Below are 25,036 nucleotides of genomic sequence, written 5' to 3' on the forward strand. Positions count from 1 at the left end.
CTCCAGCATCATATTTGCCTGCATGCCACTGTGATAATAATGGACCGAGCCTCTGAACTGTAAGCCATTAAATTAAATGTTTCCCTTTATAAGTGTTGCTGTGGTCTTGACGCTTCTTCACCACAATAGAAACTCAAATTAAGGATGGCAAGGGAGATGATCCATAAGTAAGGCATGCATAATTGTGTATGCCAGAACCAACATGAAGTTCATCTGTGTCCATGTACTGTAATGCCTAGAACTCATTGGTCCTAGAAATGTCAAGGGGCTGCCAGTTTTCAAGTATTCCCATACACTGAAATGCTCCAGGGAACTAGCACTGCAGGTCAGACCAGAGTGCAGTTGAAACAATACTTGCCCTTTCAAATATCTAAGGAAACTTCTTAGTACCCTGAGTAGTACTGATTCCATAATGTGAGACAAGGCAGAGTCAGACTAACAAGAATCAGAGAAATGTCCTAATAAAAGTAATTCACCATCCTCCCGTTTAAGAGCCATTATTTAAAAAGCACTGCCCCAGGAGTTGAGACAACACAATTAGACATAACCATGGTCTCGAGGCGTTAAGTCCAGTGAAGTAAAAGGTTACCCAGTAGGCACTCAAACTCAAGCTTGTTATGAGGCTGCCTGAGAAGAGGGGACCATTTGTCAAAGTTGAGTAGATTTTGGTTCTGAGAGCTCCCAAAGGTTCTGATAAATGGGAAAAGGTGGGGAAGTAGGACTTCTGATGAAGTGATAGACTTCTATTATGATTCTTTACCCATTCTGTTGATGCTAATTCCAGTTAAAAGGAAAATTATTCCCTCAGTTCCTTACTCTCTGGTTGCAGAACAGAAACCACAACTTAATGTTTGTCTGCCAGAGGCATATGGCTTCTTTTCAGGCATGCTCACGTCTTTTGTGATTCTCATGGTCTCTGCTGGAGCTAGCTGGCCTCACTTCAATCTCTCTTCATCTCAACCTGCTGGTTCAGTTCAGAAAAGACAGAATGGAGCATCAGATGTACTAGATTTTATTCTCATAAGTTAGACCTTGTTTTTTCCCCAAGTAGCAATAAAAGCCTTAACATTGCCCCTGCCTGTGGTTCTTCATATTCATGGACCTGCCTTTGTTAAAGGTTACCAGAAACATCAGACCCCCATGCCTCTGCTCTTCTTTTCCAAGGCTGCTGTGACCCTGAGAGTCTTGGGTTCTGATCTGCTTCCTTCTGGAATCTTCTTCCACCTACTCCATGCTCCTTACTACTCACTCATAATCCTATCAGTCACTATGACTTTTAAAATGTTGATTTCTCAGAATATTGAATTCTTTATAGTTTTAAGTATCTTCCATTGTATGAGCAATTCACTTTATCTTATCAATAAGTCTAATTTGGCACTAGACTACTTTAAAAAGAGGAAACTGAGAAAGACTTAGGTTAATATCCTTGCTTTGTAACTTATTCACCCCAATTATTGAACTCTTTGGGGCCTAAATTTCAACATCTGTAAAATGGGCATAGCACCCATTGGCTTTGGCCTTGTAAGTAATTTATTTCACTTAGAATATCCTGTATTAGCAGTGTTGGCTGTCCACTTCCCACCATTTCGGGTTTTTTTTTTTTTTCATTTCACACACTCTTGGTCTAGTTACCAACACCAACAGTGAGATTATACCAAGGTTCTTCTAATAATTTCTGGGCTTTGTTCTCTCTCACTGGCATCCATATTTCAATTTATCTCTCAATTTCTTATGATCTATAGCTGCTTAACTAATGTTTCCAAAATGAATAAGACATCCTATTTTCACAGTAATAATATCAATAATCTTCTATGTTGGATATAGTGGAGTGCTTTCTGTCTTTTAAAAAAAATCTTCATTATTTGATCTGTTTAGTCAACTCATTAATTCTCTTACTATGGCTCCCTACGCTATGTTCCTTTCCACCAGGATGGAGTCCCTGTCATCTCATCATAACCTTAGCAAGTAGTCCTGTGGTCTAGTTCATAGTGCAAAGGAGGAAATCCAGCCTCAGGACTGCTTGATGGGATACATCTGACAGTTAAATGAATGCACAAACTCAGGAAAGTTATTTAGCCACTCTATGTCTCAGTTTTCTCAGAGGCAAAATGAGAATAGTTATAATTTTTCCTTAGTTAAAGCATTTTGAAAACTGTTTTAAGGGTAAGCTAATATATATGACTGGATGGCTGGTGAACAGCAGCTGCTGTAAAGCATCACCTATTGCCAAAGCTTCAGCATCATGCTGCTCCCCTCCCACCTCTGACCTCTTCACCATGCCACCCCCCCAATCCCTAGGAAACCTTTCACAATTGTTTAAGATATGATCCATAAATTACGTACTTCTCACTTGAAGGTGTAATCATATATTCTAGAGACATAAAGTAGTTCTTAAGGGTCATAATTTATCAGTGAAGCTATAGGCCTATAAAGGAATAAGGTATCCCAGTCTCTCCAGTGCCTATGTGCTGAGTATATGGCAGCAAAAAGGAGCTCAAAAAAAATCACCGGTTGATTGACATCTTGATTCCATTTTTAACTTTCAAATAATAAACTATAGTTTTAAAACCTGTTCTTTTTTTAAATTTTTACCTAGAACCAATTATATGCCACAGAGTTAAGTTTCAGTCTTGGTGGCTTCTTTGTGCCATTACAGGATGTTAATTAACGCCAACATCTCCTGACTGAAGGACTAGGTGCTCTATGGGGGTTATTATAAGATCCATTTATATACTCTAAAGCAAAAAGCAATTGGAACAAAATACAAAACTAATATTAACCATTGTCTAAATTTAATAAAGGCTGATTTTTAACTTCTAAAATTAGCACTACTAGATGTACAAGAGAGACGGAAATTGATTTCTGATTCACAAACTGAGTTCTTATTTAATAACACACTTCAAATAACATAAAAGAAATGAAGAATGTAACCACAAGATCTCTGAAACAAAGAAGAATATGCACCCACAAGGCAGCAGTCAGACCTATCCCAGGTGCTCTGTACCCTGCCAGTTTCCAAAGCTGACTATACAGAAGTGGCTCAATGTGTATTTGTATGAATTTTGCACAACAATAAACACAAATTATTAGAATACAGTCCAAATGTAGCACTGTGTGAACTTTACTGCATGATCACCAGAAAATTCACATAGAGAATAGAAGAGAAAAGGGGTAAAGATAAGACATTCTGTGAACATTTCACCATTTACACTTCATTCACTAATTAGTTGTTGAGCATCTTAGAAAAAGGAGATCTAGACAATCAAGCCCCCAAGCCTCTTTTTTTTTCTTTTACAGGACAATTGTAAGAAACAATAGGTAAATGCCGTATTCCCTAGCAAGTGCCTTCCTAGAGCTACACTCTCTGCAAACAGCAATACTGCACCCAGTGAATACAAGTTTACATGTTTCCTTCTTAATAGTGGGTTATTTACTTCAGAAAATTAAAACACAGACATTCTGATTTCTTTACTGTGTGTCATGCTGTCATATCATACCATATATTTGTGTACCTTTAACTATTAAATAAAACTGTGCTTTTAATAAGAACTGCAATTTCTTGTGAGGGTCATCTAAATGAACATAGAGGCTACAAAAATGTCAAGAGTAAGAGATTTCTAAACATGAAATTACCAAAGAATAATTCAAATTCAATAAGAATAATTATGAGCTCTAGAATATTAAGATGGAGGTTTGGGGACATACTTCAAGCTGTGAGGCATGAATAGCTCCAGAAAGACCCACTGAGGATCTTTGGCAGGATCCTCCAGAGTGGACGTTGGTGCAGCTCTGCCTGAGTTTCAGGCCTTCTTGGAGTTGAAGATGTTATCTTGCAGCTTCCTGCTTCTGTTTCCATGCCTGTCACTTGCTGCCACGCCACCAAAAGGGACTCCTATTACACTGGAACCGTAAGCACAAACAGACTTTCTTCCTTACGAAGTGCCCATCCATGTCACATGATGGGACTTTACTGTGCCTTAATTCTGAACATACAATACAGCCAAAGTGCACTGTGCATGAGATCACATCATTCAATGCCAATAAATTCTTCCAGAAGAACCTCAGCTGAGATTGTAGGCTACCATTATGAATTACAGAGATTTTGCTGTACATATGATTCCTGATTTTAAAAACACATAATGACTAAACTGAGGAAAACAAAGACTTTCAACATTTCCTTCTTATCATTCCTTAACAAGTAAGTATGAAATTAGTTTGAATTGTGTTATAATAATATGTTTGGTTTTGAAAAACTGCTCTTTGAATTGTTGACTTGAGTTTCACAAAAATACAATTAAGTGAATTTTTGCTTGGGATTAAAAGAGTGTTTTCAGTAATTTTTAAAATAGTCCTACACATCCTTTTGCTATTTTGTACTATGTATTTATGGAAATAGCCTTCTCAGCTCTGAATATTATAAAACCAAAACATTGACCAACTCCAGACTACACTGAAGATGCTGTAGGTTTTTCAGTATCAAGTGTTCAATCAGGACTGAATTCTTAATATAAAAATAAATAAGCAAATCTTATCAGTCTGTATTTTGACTTTTATCTTTAATGGTGAAATTATGTATATAGTAAATAATTATTTCAAAATAAAATTTTTTTATGATTTATTATCAATAAATGTTCAAGTTGTATTCCTAATTTATATACCTGCTATCCATTGTTATTTAAAATTTCTTGTGATAAAAGGATTTATGGGTGGAAAAGTTTAAGAAGCTCTGATTAACAACATATAGTGTTTAATATAATGAAATATGAATCTTATAACAAATAAGCAAATGGTCATTTATAAATGAAGTTGAGCTATCTCAGGGAAAACACAACAGTGTGCTAGTGGGTCCTTTATATGTCAGAGTACAGTAGACTGATCATGAAAACACCTACTGTAGAGTTAAACATCATAGGTGGTCAGCAGAGGCAGGTTGTCAGCACAGGCAGTCTGCATTTCTCAAGATGTGTCCATAGGATGATTAGGGAAGGCTTCACAGAGGAAGGAGATACTATTCGTTGCATATTTAGTCAGTATAACCTACAGGTAGGTGAGGAGCTACAGACTCTTCCCTTGTTATGAACTACATCAAATGCTTCTCATACCTGATTTCAGGGTATCTCAACCAACACTTAGGAGGTAAACATCACTATCAGCATTTAATAAATAAGCAAAGTGAAGCTTCGAAGTGATAGGACCTTCGTTTGAACACAAACCTGATAACAAGGTCCATGAATATTTTTCTATGACAAATTCCACTCCTTCACTTACAAAACTAAAAATAGTTGGAGGTTACAAAAACTGCAGATGAATTCTTGAATGGGGTAATCATTCCAGATGAGCAAAATAACTTAGGTAAAACTTGGATATGGGGAAATCCTGCAGATACTCAGTTCAGAGTATAGCATATCTAGTACTCCAGATTGAGGCAAGTTGAATATCATCTGGAAGGAGGGGTGGATGATGACAACTCTGCTGAGAATGTCATACATTTATGAGGTATATTAAAATGATGAATATATTTAAGATAAAAATAGAGTATCAAAACTCAAATTGCTCTTGGCAGTGGAGTATAAATGAAACCTTGGCCTCTGATGTAATCAAAGTAAACATGCAAATGTTGCCTAGCAACTGGGACAATAGCTGATGTATGACCTTAGCACAAGCTAGGAAGATCAGAGTATGAGTGACTATACTTATGTGTCTCTGGTTAGAGGTCCTGTCACTGGGGATTCTATAAGCTTATGAAAGTCCACAAAAGTCAAAAAGCCAAGCGTTTTTAGTAAGAATTTACTTTAGCTGTTGAGTGAAGCTATTCTCCAATGCAGGCAGTTGTGTAGTCACCATTGCTTTAAGAAGTTACATGCGTATCTTGTTTACCTTTCTCAAAGAAACTGTCTCTGCCTTTGCAATGCCAGGATTATAGGTATGCATCCTAATGTCTGACTTTGAACTGTGTTCTTAATAAGAATGTTAAAATGGCAGAAATTATAGAAAGGTTTTCTTATCCAAGTTGACTTTCAGAAGACCAAAATTAAAATGAGGAATGAAATAAACTGAAACCTGGAAATTCACAATTTACACTGATGGAAAGCTAAGTATGTCTTCACAAATATTGAAGAATCATCGTGACATTAGAGAGAAAAGTATCTGTGGGTCTTGAACTGCTGTGTGACCTTCAGGAAAGTCCTAAACTATGTTGTGCCTATTTCAAATAAATGTCTTTCAGTTTATAACTAATTCACCCCACCCTCACTTTAGGCAGAAATGTAGTGGGACAGAGTATGTTTTACGTATTATTCATTTGAAATTGAGTTAAACAATGTAGGCAATGATACTTATCTTTCAGTTTGAACAGAAGTCCTGTAATTTCCTATATAGTAAGGGAATTTTTGGTTATATACTACTACTAATTCTATTATATAATAGTATTAATATTACTATTAATATATTCTACCCTTAACTAATGATATTTTTCTATATTCAAAGATGGCTAACACTTCTTTTATGGTGCATATGTAAAGGATCTAAATAAGCTGAACTAAGCTAGTATATTCTATCCTAGGGTTAGTATTGGCATGATGAAATACCATGACCAAAACCAACTTAGGAAGAAATGGATTTATTTATCTTACATATTCAAAGTCATAGTCCATTGAGGGAGGCCAAAACAGGAACTCAGGCAAAGCATGAAGCTGGAGACAAGAACTGAAGCGGAGTCCATGGAATACCATTTACTGGCTTGCTCCTCATTCCTTGTTCATTCTGTTTTCTTATAGAACCCAGGACTACCAGCCAGTGATGGTATCATCGACAACGAGCTCAGCCCTCTCCCATTAATAACTAACTTTAAAATGCCCCAAACGTTTGCCTATCATATGGGGGCATTTTCTCAACTGAGGTTCCTGCCTTTCAAATGACTTTCGTTTGCATCAAGTTGACACAAAACTAACCACCAGATCTTCTAATTCCAATCAGTAGGCATAAATATTTATTTAAAAATCAGACAATATATAATACATAATGGACACAACAATGAAAGTATGAGATTGATTTCCAATGCTTACTTGAATTCAGATACAAATTCTGCTTAGTTATGCACATAACATAGAGTATAGGACTTTGTAAGATCAGTCACTAGTCATAATCAGAATCAAATCAAATCTTGCTACCTTTGTGATACACATTACACTCTCTGGAACTTTGGAACTTTATTTATAAATATGACTTTATATATTTACATAGATAATATTGTATTAGAATTAGATATATGTCTTAATATACCTTATGAATACACAAATGTTGAGAACAAATGACAGTTATGTGAATCATTTAGACTAGTAGTTGTTGGAGATCTCCCCTGAGCACACAGGAAGATAATCAGCTCACAGTGATATTAGAAACAGACCCAATACTGGGTTCCCAGTATATCAAGATGATAGGAATCTTGGCTGCAGGCTTTGTGCAGCTATTGGCATAAAGCTGGAAAATACAAGGAATACACTATCCACAACACATATTAAGCGACACCAGCCCAACATCTCTGCCCTGGGCAACAGCAAATGGACTTTTTCTCTAGATGTAACCAAGACTTTAAAAACACACAATGAGGAAGAGGAAAGCCACAGCTACGCCATTAAGCATTCAGAAATCAAATCACTCTCTCTATGTGGCAAAACATTCCAAGCACAAGCAGCCACACACATAAGACCTAAATGATGCCAGCTAGGGTGTTTTATGAATATCTGGTGAAACAAGTCTACAACACAAAGGGACAGACGGAAACACTCTCCCCTGAAACTCTTCTGAGTTTGTTTCAAATGCCATCGGGAAAGAACACAATGTTAGTGAAAGTCAACAATTGCATACACTGGGGAAAGGATCTTCAAGGGCTGAATACAACAAGGTAATCTGAAGTGGACTTGAAATGTTTTAAAGTTCAGAGACAAAGGAATGAAAATGTCATGTCATTCATAGATAAAATATGAATTATGAATAACTGAACAGGGACATAAGCGAGTGGATGAGGCAGTTGCAGATATTAATCTAACTGCAGCAGAGGAAAAGAGATGGAGAATATTAAAGAAAAGTCACAATTGTGAACAGTTTAAATTATGGTCATGAGTTTTAGTTTCTTGTTGTAGGCCTAGACCTCTGAGATCAATATATCTTTGAAACTGTGTCTTATAAAAAGTACACCTCAAAAAATGATGTTATGTGACTAATGATGGCTAGTCTTTGAAGCTGTTTATAATTCTGATGTTTTGATGTGTTGGGAAGGCCAGAAGGCCACTAACAGAGAGGATCTTTATAGTCTCATTCACTATTCAGAGCAGAGGTCATCAAACTTTTGATAAATGTTAGAAAACTTATCTAGAGACTTAGATTCTTCAGTGAACCTTGTTAGGTGGGCAGAGAGAGGCCTTGAGAAATTTCTCAAGAGAAAATTTAACATTTCTCCTGTGGAACTTCAGTACAGAAACACCCCAGTCCATACTTCATAAAGCACTGCCTCAGTCAGTTACAGAAGTTGCATGACATCCCCCAACATAAGACTGGGAGAGCATAAGTGCCATGGTTAACCTAGCATCAGCCTTGTGACCCTTATTCTCTGTTTGAAGGCCTACTCTTCTCATAGGAGATCCCAATGGTGAAAGCACAGAACACTGTGTCGAAGGAGACCATTGTTAGACATAGCTACATTTATCACTCTTTTGATATCCACCAGAAAGCCTCTTACCAATGTGCCTTTCACCATTCACCTCACATGTGATTCATAACAAATATGCACTGACCATGGAGCCCACAGAACAAAAACAAATTATATGAAATTAACTCAATAAACTCAATAATAGCAAATATGAATCCTTTACTAACATACAAACATCTGCTCTCTTCCAAAATAAACCTAAATACGGATTTTCTTTTAAAAGACTGATTCTCACTATGCAGTCTTGGCTGGCTTAGAACTTGCATGTAAATTAGGCTAGCCTTGAATCTGCAACAGTCCTCCTAGCTGTGGCTTAAGAGTGTCTGTTGGTAGAACATAGACGTTTCTTTAATAGACTGTTAGACTTCTGAACTCTGACAAGCATCACTCACACAATTTATTTCATTTTTGTTTTATTTTTTAAAAACAGGGTCACTATAGCTTGAGTTGTTCTAAAACTCATATGTAGACCAGTCCAGCCTTGAACTCACAGTAATCTGCCTGCCTCTGTCTCCCAAGCACTTGGATTAAAGGCTTACACCACCACATGGGGGCTCAAAGTTATATTTTTAATTGCTATTATTTTAAGAGTATTGCAGGGGCTGGAGAGATCACTCACTGACTAAGAGTATGTACTGTTCTCTCGGAGAAGACCAGAGTTCAGGTGTAGTCCTAGATATGGCAGCATACAGTCATCTGTAAATTCATCTGTGATCCGATGCCAATGGTCTCTATGGGCACCTATACTCAAATTCACCTGTCCACACATAAATATACATACAATTTAAAAGAAATTCAAATCTTAAGGAGTATTCAAAGGGACTGGTAATAAAACATATAACTACTATCAACTCTAAATATTAAAAACTTTGGAATGAATGTATGTGAACCATTTGTATGGAAAGAGACAAGAAAATCATTTTCTAAATACGTAAAACTGTATGGTGTTCTTCCTATCTAGCTAAAGGCAGCATCCTCCAGATTCTGGATGCCAAATATGAGATCAGAAACTAAACTGAAAGAAATGCATCATCAGAGATAGGAAAAGAATGGGATTCCAGAGAGGGTGATTCTAGATGCCCATAAGCTTGCCTCTCCTTTTTTTATACGTTGGCATACTTGTCAAGAAAAATAAAGACACAAACACATGCAAACCAAGATGAACAGCTGGAGAAAGCACTCTCAAAGCTGGTTTTAGCTGCTGCTAAGAGGGTTCCAGCTCAGCTGTGGAAAACCCCAGGACAAAATATAAATTACTGGCACACATGACAATGAATGGAAACCCAGTCCACAACCAGGGGAGAACAGCCAAGGGCATCTCAAAGGAGGGTTTTAGGATCAGCCAGATTAGTTTTATTCTAATATGACAGAGTCTCTGGACACTGTTGCATTAACAAAAAGACTTGCTTGGTGCTAGAAAGAAATATAAAATGACATTCATTATAATACTCTATAAGTTGCAAATACTTTTTGAAACTTAACATGTTCATTATTTAACAAATATTTAAGAGTATATTGTATAAAAATAGAAGTAAGGAACAGGTATTAATGTAAGAGCATCCCGGGGTTCTATTCATATTAAAATAAAACTAATGTATGTTTGCAACCCATTAAAGGGATATTGATTGAGTGAGTGCTTTGTGGAAGACACTACGGTAGATGATGTGGCAGTTCAAAGATGAGGTTGTGCCTTTGGCATGCTCACAGGATAGGAAACCTGAAATTCTGAAAACTAAGGTCACTGCAACCAAATGAGACTAGATTATGTAATAATCTTTCATGTATTAAGACTCAATGTTTAGAAAGTATTTTGTAGATAGCTGTTGAATATATCAGAGGAAATAATAAATAGGGGTGGATATTACTTTTCTAATCTTTACTATGGATTCCATAAACATATTTTATATTTATATCATCACTGTCATATCAATACTCAGTGTAGTTCAGAACATAGTATTTTTCAGAAAATCTATTCATGAGTATTAATATTGTTTCAATACAAACTATGCTAGCCTATTTTCATGGGCCTATTTCAGTCACTTTTAAGTAACTTATTACAGTTAAGTGTAGACAACAGAACACTACTATGTATGAACTAAACAATGCCTCTTTGCTACTAGCAAATACCTAGTGTTCAAATAAATAGACATACTCAGAAGCCATGAAGTTCTAGATGTTGTAAATTATCCTTAAAATATCAAGGTAACAGAATAACTCGGAACTGTCACACAAAGTGCCAAAAGTTGTCTGTTGAAAAGCAATGGGTAACTGATGTGCTTTCTTCAAGTGATCAACGGAGGAACATATAATTGTTTATGAAGAATAAGTGTACTTTCCCAGAAGTCCTATTATTAATGCAGCATTCTGGAAAAATATGTTGCTCTCAGTCCAAACATAAGGATGCTAATACATTTATTTCGGATTCACATCATCTCCAAAATGAGGAACCTGTAAGATGTTTTATAGGGGGAAGATGCAAAGACATCTGTGTGCACAAGAATACAAGCCTAGATTCATCAGACAGCTCATATTTGTGGAAGGGAAGCACTTTTACCTAAGATATAAGGACTTAAAGATACAACCTTTGTTGCAAATCATCAATAGGAAAATTAATACCTTACCAATTTTAAGAAACTAGTTCAAAATAATTACACCATTTTTGTTGGGTTTTGTTTGGTTTCATTCTTCTAAATTATTGTTTTATACTATACTTCTTATACTTTCATTGTGGGGTCTATGTATTCTTATCCAATTCTACCAGATACTAGAAGAACTGTCTCTAGCCTAACTGAAGTTAGCTGAAGACTAATTATATGTAATCATCTCCTTTCATGCACTGGGAATCCTCTCTCAAAACAACAGAACTGCAACAAAGACAGCATTCATTTCAGAATGACTGCTTCATAAACACCATCCCACAGTGTGTAAAGCACAAGTTTGTAACAGACACAGAAGAAATTAAAGTGCGTGTGTGCACAAATGCGTGCGTGCACACACACACACACACACACACACACATACACACACACTTTCCTTGTTTAGTCTTTCACTCCAATGGCCATCTCCTCTCCTTCTCCATTAGTCTCCAATGTGAGTTTTCTAGTTTGATATGAAATTGCTAAACTTTGTCAGCTCATTTCAGCCCTTTAAGCATCTTAGAGTCAAGTGTAACCCCTTACCACATCCCCATGAAACTTAACACTCCTTCCAGATATTGAAAATTAAATTCATTCCCACAAGCAAGCTATTAGCTCTTGGTAAGAAAACACACATTTTGTCTTTGAGCAGTACATGCCACTCCTTGTTGAGCTGCTCTAGAAAAAAAAAAATCCCTCTAGGAAAAAAAAATAGACAAGCAGAAAGCTTCTGAATAAGCACCCGTGTCTCACTGATGGGGAGGTGGGTTCTTAAACTTCTGGCTCCCAGTTCTACTGAATGTGGGAAGCTGCATAAACTCTCTCTTGTTTTTTCAAGGTGCATGCACAATGGGAGTAATGAACTTGCTTCTCCGAGAGTAAACAAGTGGAGAATGTGGAGCCCTAGTACTTCGGAAGACATCCTGAAATCTCTGGGAAGACACTGTGTTCCTGATAGATGTGAAGCTTTCTTCAGTGACTTTATCCTTCCACAGTCTTGGTTTATGTTCAGGGAAACAGAGCTCAAACGTGTTACAACACTTGCCCCACCACACCCAGTATGTGTCAGGTACACTGAAAGGTCACACACAGTAAGCTCATTCTCTGAAACAGATAGACTGGGGGGCTTAGGGTGGGGATGGGCACAGGCATCCAGGGTCGGGTTGGGGGCATCTGATGCTGGAGACCAATAAGTGTCAAGCCAAATCATTAGGTAGCTGCTGCTGTTACTCTTTCAACATGCGGTCCAAGGGGCACAAACCCCTGTTTTGTAATCCTTCTTGTCCTGTCCGCAGATAACTTCCCAGTTATAAGGCCAGTAAGAGTGTTTCAGACAGGAAGGGTGGGGAACAAAGTCCTTCAGAGTTAGAGCCTATCGGGGAGAAATGCTAGCTTCAGTCATGACAACAGAAAGAGACCAAGTCCCCGGCCGGGAGTCAGAGGCAGGATCCTGGCCCAGACACGCTTAGAGCCCGCGAAAGGCAGAGGCGGTTTTGGAGCAAAGCGACCCAAATCAGTACTCACTCAGAGCGTGATGCCGGGGCTGGAGACCTCAGCTTGGTTTAGGGGATGACTGCATTCCGGTAGAAACTCAACCTCCGCCTTTCAGTTCCGAGCGTAAACTGAACCCTCAGAGTGACTCACAGGGCGGGGCCGGGCCTGCCGGTGCTTTTGCCCTCCTCCTCAGGACGCCCGCACTGAACCTGCCTGGTGCTCTCTAGTGGTGGCTCTTGGCATTCCCAGGCTAGTTAACTAAGCCCACAATGTGTGATGCAGGCCACATGCCCTATGTGCCCTATGTACTGTACGCGGCACGGGACGGCAGGTCTTCTTTTTGATGTCACTTTTAGACTAACAAAATGAGCAGCAAGGGTTGACATCCTTCGTCACGACACTCCCTAAATAGCCCTTTGAAGTAATGAAGCTAATAAAAGGTAGCAGTGGTAATCCCAGATTCCAAACACCTGTAAAACTACAGTACTGAACTAAACAGAAAATTCTCAACAGAAGAATTTCAAATGGCCAAAAGATGTTTAAGGACATGTTTTTCTTCCTTAGCTATCAGGGAAATGCAAATCAAAACAACTTTGAGATACCATCTTACACTGGTCAGAATGGCTAAGATCAAAAACACTAATGATAGTTTATGCTGGAGAGGATGTGGAGCAAGTGGAACACTCATCCATTGCTGGTGGGAATACAAACTTGTACAACCACTTTGGAAATCAGTGTGGCTGTTTCTCAGAAAACTGGGAATCAACCTACCTCAGGATCCAGCAATACCACTCTTGGGAATATACCCAAGAGATGCCCTATCATACTACAAGAGCATTTGTTCAGCTATGTTCATAGCAGCATTGTTTGTAATCGCCAGATCCTGGAAACAACCTAGGTGCCCCTCAACTGAAGAATGTATAAAGAAAGTGTGGCACATCTGCACATTAGAGTTTTACTCAGCAGTAAACAATGACATCTTGAATTTTGCATGCAAATGGATGGAATTAGAAAACATTATCCTGAGTGAGGTAACTCAGACCCAGAAAAACAAATACGGTATGTACTCACTCATAAGTGGATACTAGCTATAAACAAAGGGCAACGAGCCTATAGCTCAGGATCCTAGAGAAACTAAGTAATAAGGTAAACCCAAAGAAAAACATATATAGACCCACTTGGAAATTAGAATCAGACAAAAATTTGGGAGTGGGGGGCAGGAGGTAGAAGGAAGGGGAGAAGGGGGTTGAGGAGAACTTAGGAGAATGGGGTAGTCGAAATGGAGGAAGGACGGATATGAGGGCAAGGGAAGAGATATCTTGATTGAGGGAGCCATTATGAAGTTAGCAAGAAACCTGACTAGAGCCCCAAATGCCTAAGAACCCACAGGGATTACTCCAGCCAAGACCCTAAGCAACAGAGGAGAGGATGTCTGAACTGACCTTACCCTGTAGTCAGACGGATGATTATCTTAAATATCACCATAGAACCTTTGTCCAACAACAGATGGGAACAGAGGCAATGACCCACATTGGAGCACTGGACTGAGCTCCCAAGATCCAGTTGAAGAGTGGAAGGAGTGAGAGTATGAGCAAGGAATTCAAGACCATGAGGGGGTCATCCACTGAGACAGTTTTCTTGAGCTAATGGGAGCTCACCATCTCCAACTGGACTGGGAGTGAATAAGCACAGGAACAACTAAGCCCCTCTGAAGGGGGTTGACAGCTGGGGCAGACTGAGGGGCCACTGATAGTGACACTGGGATGTGTCTCTATGCATATATCGGCTTCATGGGATCCTATTCTCTTTGGATGTAAACCTTGCTCAACCTAGATATAGTAGGGGAGGGCCTTGGGGCACAGGGTGGGGTGCATGGCACTCCCTTGGGGTTGGAGAAGTGGGGTGAGGGTCTGTGGAGGGAGAGGGAGGGGACTGGGAGGAGAGGAGGGAGTCAGAATTTGGTTTGGTATTTTTTAAGTAACAATAAAAAAGAAAGGAAGGAAGGAAGGAAGGAAGGAAGGAAGGAAGAAAATTAAAAAAGAACAGTCTAACAGAATCTTAATTGTACTAAATCATTGAATATTATACAATTTCACATTTGAAACCATCAAAAACTGTTTTGAAACCAGTGAATAAAATATGTGAATTCAGAAATCAATACTGCTATTCTAGGTAGATAAATAAATTAGTTAATTAAGGCACAACTCTTTGAGAAGAAAACCAAGTTAAAAAGTGACTGATGCAGTTAGTTACCATATCTAAATTTTACTAAAGTCACAAACTTACTAGGATGACCACCCTTGCCCTTGGGCTTGGGATTAGAGTGGGGAAAATGATGGTGACAGGTGTTTGAGGAGTGGAGGCCTCAGACCCAGCTGAGATGACAACAGACAGCCAAGCACAGATCCAGTGCTGTATTCAGCCAACACAGAGGTGATAACTGGGGATCACCGGAAGAGCAAAGCTCTCCCTTTAACTGTTATGTTCTCCACAGCCCACTTCCAGTCGGGGCAGGTGCCACTCTCTGCCTCCCACTCAGGCTGTCCAGCACAGTGGACTTGTTTTCAGTTTTCTTTTACTTCTATCAAATAGAGCCTGTGATATTTTATAATCCCCCAAAATATCTTGTTAGAATTCATCTTAATGAAAATATAACTTAAATTTCACTTCCTGTTGATTGTGAGAATTGTCCTTTCTTTGGGAGAAGTAAGGTATTTCAATTCTCCTAGTTTTTACTGAATGATATTCCTCCTGACTTGGTTGGACTTACTCTAGTAGGCATGAGTCCTGGCTCTTAGCTTCCAGCATTAGGCAGCTGTGACTTCAATGAAAAGTGGGTGGAGGGGAAGGTTTCTGCGTGCAGGATGAGTCAGAAGAGTAACCACAGGGCTGGAAGGAAACTATCCAGTAAAGTTAGCCAGGGAGAAAGGGGCTCCCAGACTTGGAAATGAGCAAGGACATTCTTTCTGCCTCTATGGCCAACCATTGCTGTGCTTGTCATGTTCTTTGAGGGTTATGGTTTTCAGATCATATGATGTTTTCATCACCTGGCTGTGCCTAGTCAACACTTAAAATACTACATCTTGTTCCACACTGGGAATTGATTCTTTAACTTCAAAGCTGAACATGTTCATTTTGGCCAAATTCTCCACTGATACATAGGTAATCTAAAGACAGAGTAGTCAAACAGCTGGGAGCTTGTGAGAAAAGCAGAGTATCAGCCTCACCCCAGACTTCCTTAATCAGAAATCTCATTTTAATAACTTCCAAAGATTCAATTATATATAAAAATAACATGAAGGTTACCAACAGGAATGTATTGCCATGTTGGTCACTTATACGTTACTTAGAAAATAATTTAAAATTTGCTGCAATTATTTTATGATTATCAATTTTAGAATAGATTTTTCTTTAAATTCAAGAACTTAGCCTTGCCTTAAGCAACAGTATTGATATGATTATGAGGTTAAAGTGCCACTTCATAGTACATTACAGAATATTAAATATTAAAATAAAATTATTCCTACTATCAAAGTCATCTCACAAACCACATGATTCAGGGTACCCAGGGGATTTGAACATCAGAATTAGTCCAGCTCCTGGCACTGACTATGGAGAAGGAAGAAAAGCAAGAGCTTTAGATATCTGTAGTACCAAAGTTAAGATAGGCAGAGCATCTCCCTGAAGGCTGCTTTGCTTTTCTTGATCTTCTCCCTTCCAGACTGAAAAAAAATAAAATAAAAATGTTGCTTGTGACTTCTTTCTGTTTATTCTGTTCTGTTGCCGAGGAACAAACCATCAGTGACCTAACTGAACTTCCTGTTCAATTAGAAAGTTTTCCTGTCTTTCGATCTTTAGTGAAGACTTGCCACTTGACAGCTGATGGCACATTGAAAAATCTTTAGCATATTGCTAATTTTCCATTTCAACAGTGTGTATCTCCCCAAACTAGAATGTAGAAAAGTTTTATGTCCATATTCTCTTGAAGAAAGATTGAACCCTGTTAGTTACATTGGCTCGTCAAATGTTCTATACTTGGAGAATTCAGAGAGAGGACTGCGGTTTGCTTTTCTTCCCAGACACCTGAGTTCAGCTTCTAGTTCCCATTTCAGGCAGTTTACCATTGCCTAAAATAGCAGGCCCAGGAATTCAACACGTCCCTCTGGTCTCTGAGAGCACCTACTGATGTGGCGTATAACCATACACACATACATATTCACAAAAATAAAAATAAACTCTTTTGTTGTTGCTAAGAAGTTCTTCACTTGGAGGTGAAGAATATGAGGAGGCGTCTAACCATAAGAACAGCAATTCTACAGAATGGGCTTGACAGCAACAGTCTCTGCTACCAGCCCTAATGGAGCTAAATGCTGGACTGTCATTGTAGCAGGATTTAGTCAGAAAAGATCTATGCGCTGTTGTACAGTATTACAGGAGCAAAGTTTGAGTCTCCTTCTGCTGGATTTTTATGAGTTATCTATGAACTATTTACTGTCTCTGAAGAAATTCCTTTCTATCCTAAACTAGTAGTCAGGGTGGGTTCTAATCAGAAATAACTCTGAAAACTATATCCTGATAGCGTACTCTTCTACTGAGACATCCATGCAAGCTATTTTGATGATCAAAATAGTTGTTAGGACTCTTCCAGTAATAAAACCAAATGACAAATTGTGCTTCACAATTATTGTTATATTGACTTTAATCAGAGACTATATAAAGTTGACAATTTCATCAGTGTTCATTATTAATTTATTTAAAACTGAATTTTAGGTGCTCAACACTCAGTAACAATTTTGAGTTAGATATCTCTAAATTATATCATAATTTTAGATCTTTTAAGTCTATAATTACATGGCAGACAGGATATTGCTTATGAAGATAATCATTAACTTTGTTAGTACAAATTTTGTTTAGGAATGGGCAGAAACATTCTATAAACACATCACTAGCATAAAATCAAATACATATTTGTTTCTGACTTAATAGTTTTCAACAAGTATACAATTATTAGTTATTTTAACTGTCATAATGAATGTGTCCATAATGAAGAAAACTAGGATTAAACTTAACAGCCTGCTGTATCTGCCATTTGGTCATGACTTCTCTGTTTCAGGATAATATTTGCTTTCTTATGTAATTATGGCAATTCTGCAGTAAAAGGCTTCACGTATTCCACACTAATAACCCCTGCTTTTCTTATTGCTGCCTGAGATGCTATTACTGAGTTACAGCCCTTTCAATATGGTATCGAAGGAAACAAGCAAATGCCTATGTGGCAGTTTGAACGGTGTCTTCCCTAGGCTGCAGTACTTGCACACTTTGTCACCAGTTGCTTGTACTGTTTAGAAAGGTTTGGGTGGTGCATCCTGCTGGAGGAAGTGCTGCCCTCATGGCAGACATTGAAAGTTTAAAGCCTCACACCAGGTCTAGGTCACTCTTTTAGCTTAGTGCTTGATGTTGGAAATGTGTCCTCTCAGCTTCCTGCGGAATGTTTGCACCTCTTTACCATTCCTCTCAGCCCTCTGCAATTGCCAGTCCAAATAAATTCCCCCTTCTGTGAGTTCCTTAGTTGTCCTATTTGATCACAAAAGAAAGGTAATTAATGCAGCCTAAAGTCTCCTAAGAACTAAGAAGACAAAAGAGTTAGAATTAAACCCTGCATAATCTAGTATTCAAGAAACTAGTGAAAGAAAGTGACTCAGAAAGGCACCAAGGAAGAGCAAGGTGAGACCTGGGATTAAAGGGTAGAAAGGGCAGTTTATAAAAGCCAAGGAAAGATCTTTCAAGTTTGCCTTTAACAAAAAAGAGGTGGTCAAAATGCCTCCAGTTTCCACCTCTGCCATGTCTCTCTGTTTCTAAAAAGAGAACAGGTTTACTGATCACCTAACCTCACAAAGGTGGGATGGTAGCTTTCTGTGTGAAAGAAAAAAATGATGGAAAAGGCCTCTCAGGTCACATATCTGTGCTAGAAAGAAACTAGGGATTGTTTTTCAATCACTAGTACTGAACTAATAATTCTGGAACCTACAAATGACTTCACTAAATACCACTGTGCACATGGATTTCCTTATAAATTACATCATATTTTAAAGGCATAAATTAGATGTAAGGCATTAAATATAGGCCCCAATAACATAAAATTAAGACTTGGAAAATCTTCTTCAGTACCTTAACAACAAATAATGAGGATTGACCAGAGGAACCACAGTGAGCAGGTTTCTCAGTTGGCAGCTGTCCAGCCCAGGGTGCTGTGCTTCATACATTTTATCTCATTTTCAGCTTTGCAGCAGCCATTACAGCAAAGATCATATTCACCTGCTGCTGAGCTCAGTTATTTAAACAAGAAAATACATGGTAAAGAGGAAATCCAAACTTCAGCCTGTTAGATCATGGAAGCAGTACCTCTTGAGTGAGTATCCGTGTTGTGGGTTCCCAGCATCAGCAAAAGGCTAAAATAAGGCAGCTCTAAAACAGTAAAGACTCTTTTATTTAAGAGTCATTGTCTTACAATGTTCTAATCATTTTTACTGGCTGGTAGAGGAGAGATTTGAAAAGGTCTATAAGATAAACTCAAGACCTTAAATTTGGGTGGTACTGGCGCTAGCTTGATTTTACAGGCTCAACATTAGTTTTTTTACTGACTGTTAGATGGAGTACCTTGATGATTTTGGACATATTAAAACATCAACCATTCATAAAAAATGGCATAAATTTAAAAATCAACAGACTTCATAGGATAATCATTAGTTTTAAAGAAAAGGTGTTTAAATAAAATATTGTGTAAAGAACTCTGAAATAGCATAAGGTTTCAGATAATCTTGTACATCACTGACCACAGCACAGAGTTGCACTAGGATCAACAGAAATTTTTCTTTTATTTTTTTGACTTGAAAAATGACGTTTCAGTGATTCTGTCATAAGTTGCAAAGCTTGAAGGTTTTAATATTACAATAAAATACTCAGATTTCATAGAACCTCTCATTGCGAAGGGTCATTCAGGAAACCTAGGTCAACCAAACCTCTATCTTATTCATGAGGGGAGCTCATCAAGTTTACCTAACCTCTCTGAACTATCGTTTCCTAAGGAATAGAAGAATAAATAATATAAAGTTCTGAGGGAGTTTACACAACACTGATGTGATAAATGACTATGAGAGATATTTGATTCATTTTCTGAAGAAGCAGGAGAACAGAACAATAGTCTGTTCACAGTATATGAAAAAGCCTAAGACTATCTACAGTTATTTATTATAATAATACCTATTGAACACATCATAAATGGTTTTACTGGATTTTAAATCATTCAAACCATTTGAAGTAGCTACGTCCAGGACAGGAGAGATGGCCCAGTAGGTAAGAGCACTTCAAGAGGACCTGGATTCATTTTCCACTCATGTCAGCTCAGAACTGCTGATTCTGAGCTAATTCCAACATCTAAGGCTTCCAACACATCTTGGCTCAGAGAGTACCTGCACCTGTATGGTGCACAAAAGTTCACATAGGAACTAACACACAAATAAATAATTTTTTAAAAGGAGCTACATTCTCTCTTCTAACACTCTAGAAATCATGATATCTAATAATTTTTCATGTTATGCTCTTTCAGTCAGATATCAAAACAAGCAAGCACCTATGTGGCTGTGTGATAAATACCTCCTGTGGGCTGCAGTACTTGATCCTAGCTCACCAATTGGTAATGATGTTTACAGAGTTTTAGGAAGTGTAGCCTTGCCGGAGAAAGGATGATACTAAAGACTGGGGTCCTGGGGTGTATGTGGGCTGGTTACTTTTCCTCTGAGCCTCACTGACTGATGCCTTTCTTGTAGAGTAAAGAAGAACAAAGGTTTTCTTGGATTCAGAAATGACCTACCTTGGTGGCTGTGGCAGATCCACCAGCATGGGCTCTGGATGGCTGACTGCTCCCCAAACTGGCTGCTTTTTTCTTGGAAACAGAAAATATTAATTTCAGTTTGAGAGAACACCTGAACAGTGTGCAAATGATCATACCATTAAAACACCTTATTAAACAGTTGTCAGATTAATATGCTAAACACACACACACACACACACAATAAATGAAAGTTTGTAACTTTTCCATTGTTGCCTGAAGGATATATAAGTAATACAAAGATAAGCAAGTTTCACAAAAGTCCTAACCTGAGCAGTCACCATATTGAACCATGGAGTCCTTCCAAAAATTTCACTTCCTGTATAGTGGCTACCTCCTTTTTTATGGTTTGACAGAGCATGCGTAATGAGTCACATAACCTCTATAGAGGGTGATTTAGTAATAGATCTTAAAGACATAATTATACTTAGAAAATGTTGTCTTAGAGAAATAAAAGCAAGAACTTTTCTTTAAAAAGGTAAACTACAATAACATCAAGAAACTGAAAACAGTACACATAGTACTTAGGTATATTGAGAACATATGATATGTCAAACACATACTGACTGCCATCAACAAACATAATGAAATTCTGAGATCAATATGGTAGGAACAAAGATATTTGAACAAGATATTATTTATACATATCTGGAATAGTCAAAAGTTACAAGACAAGACATGTACAGACAGAATAAAATACAGAGTTATTTCCCACATAGCGTTTCCAGAGTGTCTTGTGTCAAGAGTATCTTCATTGCAGTGCTGGTAACACAGATCTACACAAATAGTAACAAGGTCAGAATGATGTATACATGATGCATAAACATCAATACCCTAGTTTTGATATTGTGCTATGGATATATCATCAATATCAACATATAATCAATATGGATATAGTAATCAATATCTATGTAAAGAAAGTACAATTAGGAACTGATTACAAATTGCAGAAGAAAACACTGGAGGCATGGAAACAGAAAATATCCCAAAAGACCACAGAGAGCAAGAGTCAGAGGAAAGCACAAAGAGCATGTGGGCATTAGTCGGGTAAAGTCAAGATGCTAGTTCACATGTAACTGTAAATTTCTACACTTTTCCAAGCAAAAGTGTGAGGTGTAGAAATAAAGTACTTTAAAATGGCCAAAATGTTTTCAAATTTTATGAGAACTATAAGCCTAACAGTCTAAAAATTTTAATAAATCCCAAAGAAGGGTTGGATATTATGACAATGCATTATTATGAAAATACTTCTTCCATTCTGAGACTGGAACTTTTGCTGGATCACACAACCACAGGTCACCTTGAGGTCACTTAAGACTAAAGACTGCTATCATACTGTGTACTTTGCCTTTAAGAAGACAATGTAACAACCACCCTTACTTGCCGTAGATTTCCAGATAATCAACTTTTACAACCCAACTTAAGGCATAGCTGTAATCTTAAACTATTTACTATTCCGTGCCCTGACCCAGAGTAATACATATGGTTCAGCTGTTGAAAGCAGTAAATATAAAGGTTGAAATTAACCACCTAAAATTCACAATAAAGTTTAAACACAAAGTTATGGACATATGGACATTGGCTGATGAACAATGATGTTTGTACTGCTGTTTGCTGTCTGGGTCGGTTGGGGTCAGTCGGATCCAGTGACTTAGCCCCTTATGAAACTTTGTTAAGATTTCTGTGAAGTATCCTCTTCCTTCCCCCATGGTATACTGTCTGAGCTGTTCAATAAAAACAGAGCAAAGTCCTGTGCCAAGGATAAAGACACACAGATATACACAGGGAAAGATACACAGACAGAACACAGACACAGATTCACAAGGCACCCTTTAGGCAGGCACAGATTCAGACTTGCACAACAGAGAGAAGATGTAAGCCATAGAGATCATCATGGTGGAGAAAATTCAAATCTGGACCGCTCTTGGTTAAATGACTCCAGGAATCTCTATTTCATTTTTTAATGAGACACTGATTCATTTTTGGTGACTTTGACTTAATCACTATTGGAGTTGATTCATGCACAGTATAAAATAAAGGAACAAGCAGGTTTTCAAGTTTATGTTCCCCAGAAACCCAGTGATGATGATGTCATCTGCCTCACACAAGGACGCTGGTGAGATTGCAGCTTACCCCCAATCCAACAATTCTCTTTTCAGTGAAGATGAGTGTATGGGGGCACTGGCCCACCTTCCTACTTAAGATATAAAAACGGATCCCAGAGTCCAGGGGCCAGGGTTCTGACTCTAGTTTGCCATGATCTACAAGTGACTGATCTGTTGTTATGAATGACAGCTTTGACTACACAAACTTTTGTGTCTGAATGACTGCTGAAGCTTTCAAAGGCTTAACTTGGAAGCTAGCATGCTCAAATAACTGCTAAAAATAGGCTTGGGTCCCTGTTTGTTGAACTACTTAAGAAACAGTAGTGCACTATCTGAATATCCTCAAAGGTAACAAATGCTTATCTTCCTAATGTACAAATAGTAACTGAAACTTACAAAGTTGCTCAGATTCATAACCAGGTAAACAGAGGAGCAGACAATATCAATCTTAGTGAAAACCATTGAGGGAGGAGATAGAGTATTTTCTGGTATTAAGGCAGTAAGAAATGGCTTTCAAATTATGTCAACAATGGAAATTATCAGATTATTGTTGAATTTTATTGTTCTGAAGTCACCCATTTCTTGTTTCATATTTCTAAGTATGATGATGTACCCTAAAATCAATATGAAACAATATTGGTGAGATTTTCACATTTTATTTTCTTATTTGCTTTTAACCCATACATTTTAATTAACATTTAATAACTTGATGGAACATGATTTGTAAGCTATAACTAAAATGTGTAGGTTTTTGTATGCTTGTTAAATCTGTTCCATACTCAATAGTCAGTTCATTAAATGACAACATTATACGACAGCATGAAAACATAATACTTGAAAACAGTATCCATGAAAAAGATGTCTTTTTAAAGGGCAGGCAGATTCCTCAGCACCAGAAATTATAGTGTTTTAATTATTGTTCACAAAAATTCTTGTACAACATGATGTAAGTGTTTCACAGGTAAGTACACATGGCTTTTATTATGTAAGAATATGAATATGTGCTATTACAAATGCAACATAGTAAATGGAATATTCTGGTTGGTGAAAATATTGATAAATGTAAGGAGCAGGCCTAATGAGTAACTCCTACTGCTATATAGAAATTTTAAATGAAAAATAAAATGTGTCCTGTTTCATATTTCAGTGACAAACACTCTGGCAAGCACCTTCTGGCAGGGTTTGGTTTTGTTTGGTTTGATTTGGTTTTCTTGTTTGTTTTGATAATTACTTAGTTCCCATTTAGCATCTCCAAGCAGAAATCCACAAGGTGTTCCAGTCTCATTGGCTAGTCTAGGGCAGCTCAACTGCCAAGAAGTCTGGAGAATATTATCCTCTCCAGGCTGTCCCTGTATTCTGACTCAGGGAAATGGGAGGGCTCTGCCTGCACCACAGAGGTCCAAATGACATTATGCTTCTTTGAACAATAGAGTAGAAGGAAGAAAAAGAGTGAGGAGGTATAGAAATAAACTACAAAAAGATGACAACAGTAATATGAAAATCTATGGACTATGGTCTTTATTTTGAGTTAGAATTATTTTTTTATTTAATTAAAAATGTTTTGATAATTTCATGCATGAATACTATAGTTACATAATTTCCTCTTTCCCTCTCCTCTTGTGTCTCCCACCTCAAATTAATGAAATCTTTCTTAGATATATATACATACACGCATACTGTGATGGCTATTCTTAGTTGTCATTTTGACCACATCTGGAATTAACTAAAATACAGAAATGGAGGGCACATCTCTGAGGAAATTTTACTTAATTTAAATTAGGGAGATCCACTTCTAATCTTGATATTTGAGACAGGAAAACACATTCTATTAATCTGGATCTTGAGACAGGCAGACATGCTTTTAATCTGGGTCACACCTTCTGCTGGAAGTCTAAATAAGGACAGGGAAGAAGGAAGGTTTTGTTCTTTGTTTATCTTGCCTTAGCACTGCTAGAAAGCCCACTGTTTTACTAACATTACGTCCTACTTCTTCAGAATTCCAGCATCTACCTAGACCCGCTGGAACTCCAACTTCATGGACTAAGCAACTTAAGGATCCTTGGACTTTCTGTTCACAACCAGCCATTGTTGGATTAGCTGAACTGCACCCTGTGAATCATTCTAATAAATCCCCTTTATATATGTATATATATTTACATATATAGATTCATTTTATAAATTGTGTTATGCTAGAGAACCCTGATTA

General features: G+C 37.7%; 1 protein-coding gene across 8 annotated transcripts in view; it reads right to left on the reverse strand.

Moving 5' to 3' along the window:
* Positions 1–25,036, reverse strand: part of Cast (calpastatin) — a 102,567-nt gene that overhangs the window by 53,163 nt on the left and 24,368 nt on the right. For 5 of the 8 annotated variants that reach the window (XM_048424661.3, XM_048424639.3, XM_048424670.3 and 2 more), the window contains exon 3: positions 20,708–20,779. In XM_048424661.3, coding sequence (XP_048280618.3) covers positions 20,708–20,779 — 72 coding nt within the window. Of the gene's footprint in view, positions 1–12,867; positions 13,013–20,707; positions 20,780–25,036 lie in introns of those variants that run through there. The other 3 variants (XM_048424702.3, XM_048424694.3, XM_048424686.3) reach the window with 1 other exon arrangement.

Source organism: Myodes glareolus, chromosome 15 (genome assembly GCF_982192425.1).
Source record: "Myodes glareolus chromosome 15, mMyoGla1.1, whole genome shotgun sequence".
In the NCBI taxonomy this organism is placed as follows: Eukaryota; Metazoa; Chordata; class Mammalia; order Rodentia; family Cricetidae; genus Myodes; species Myodes glareolus.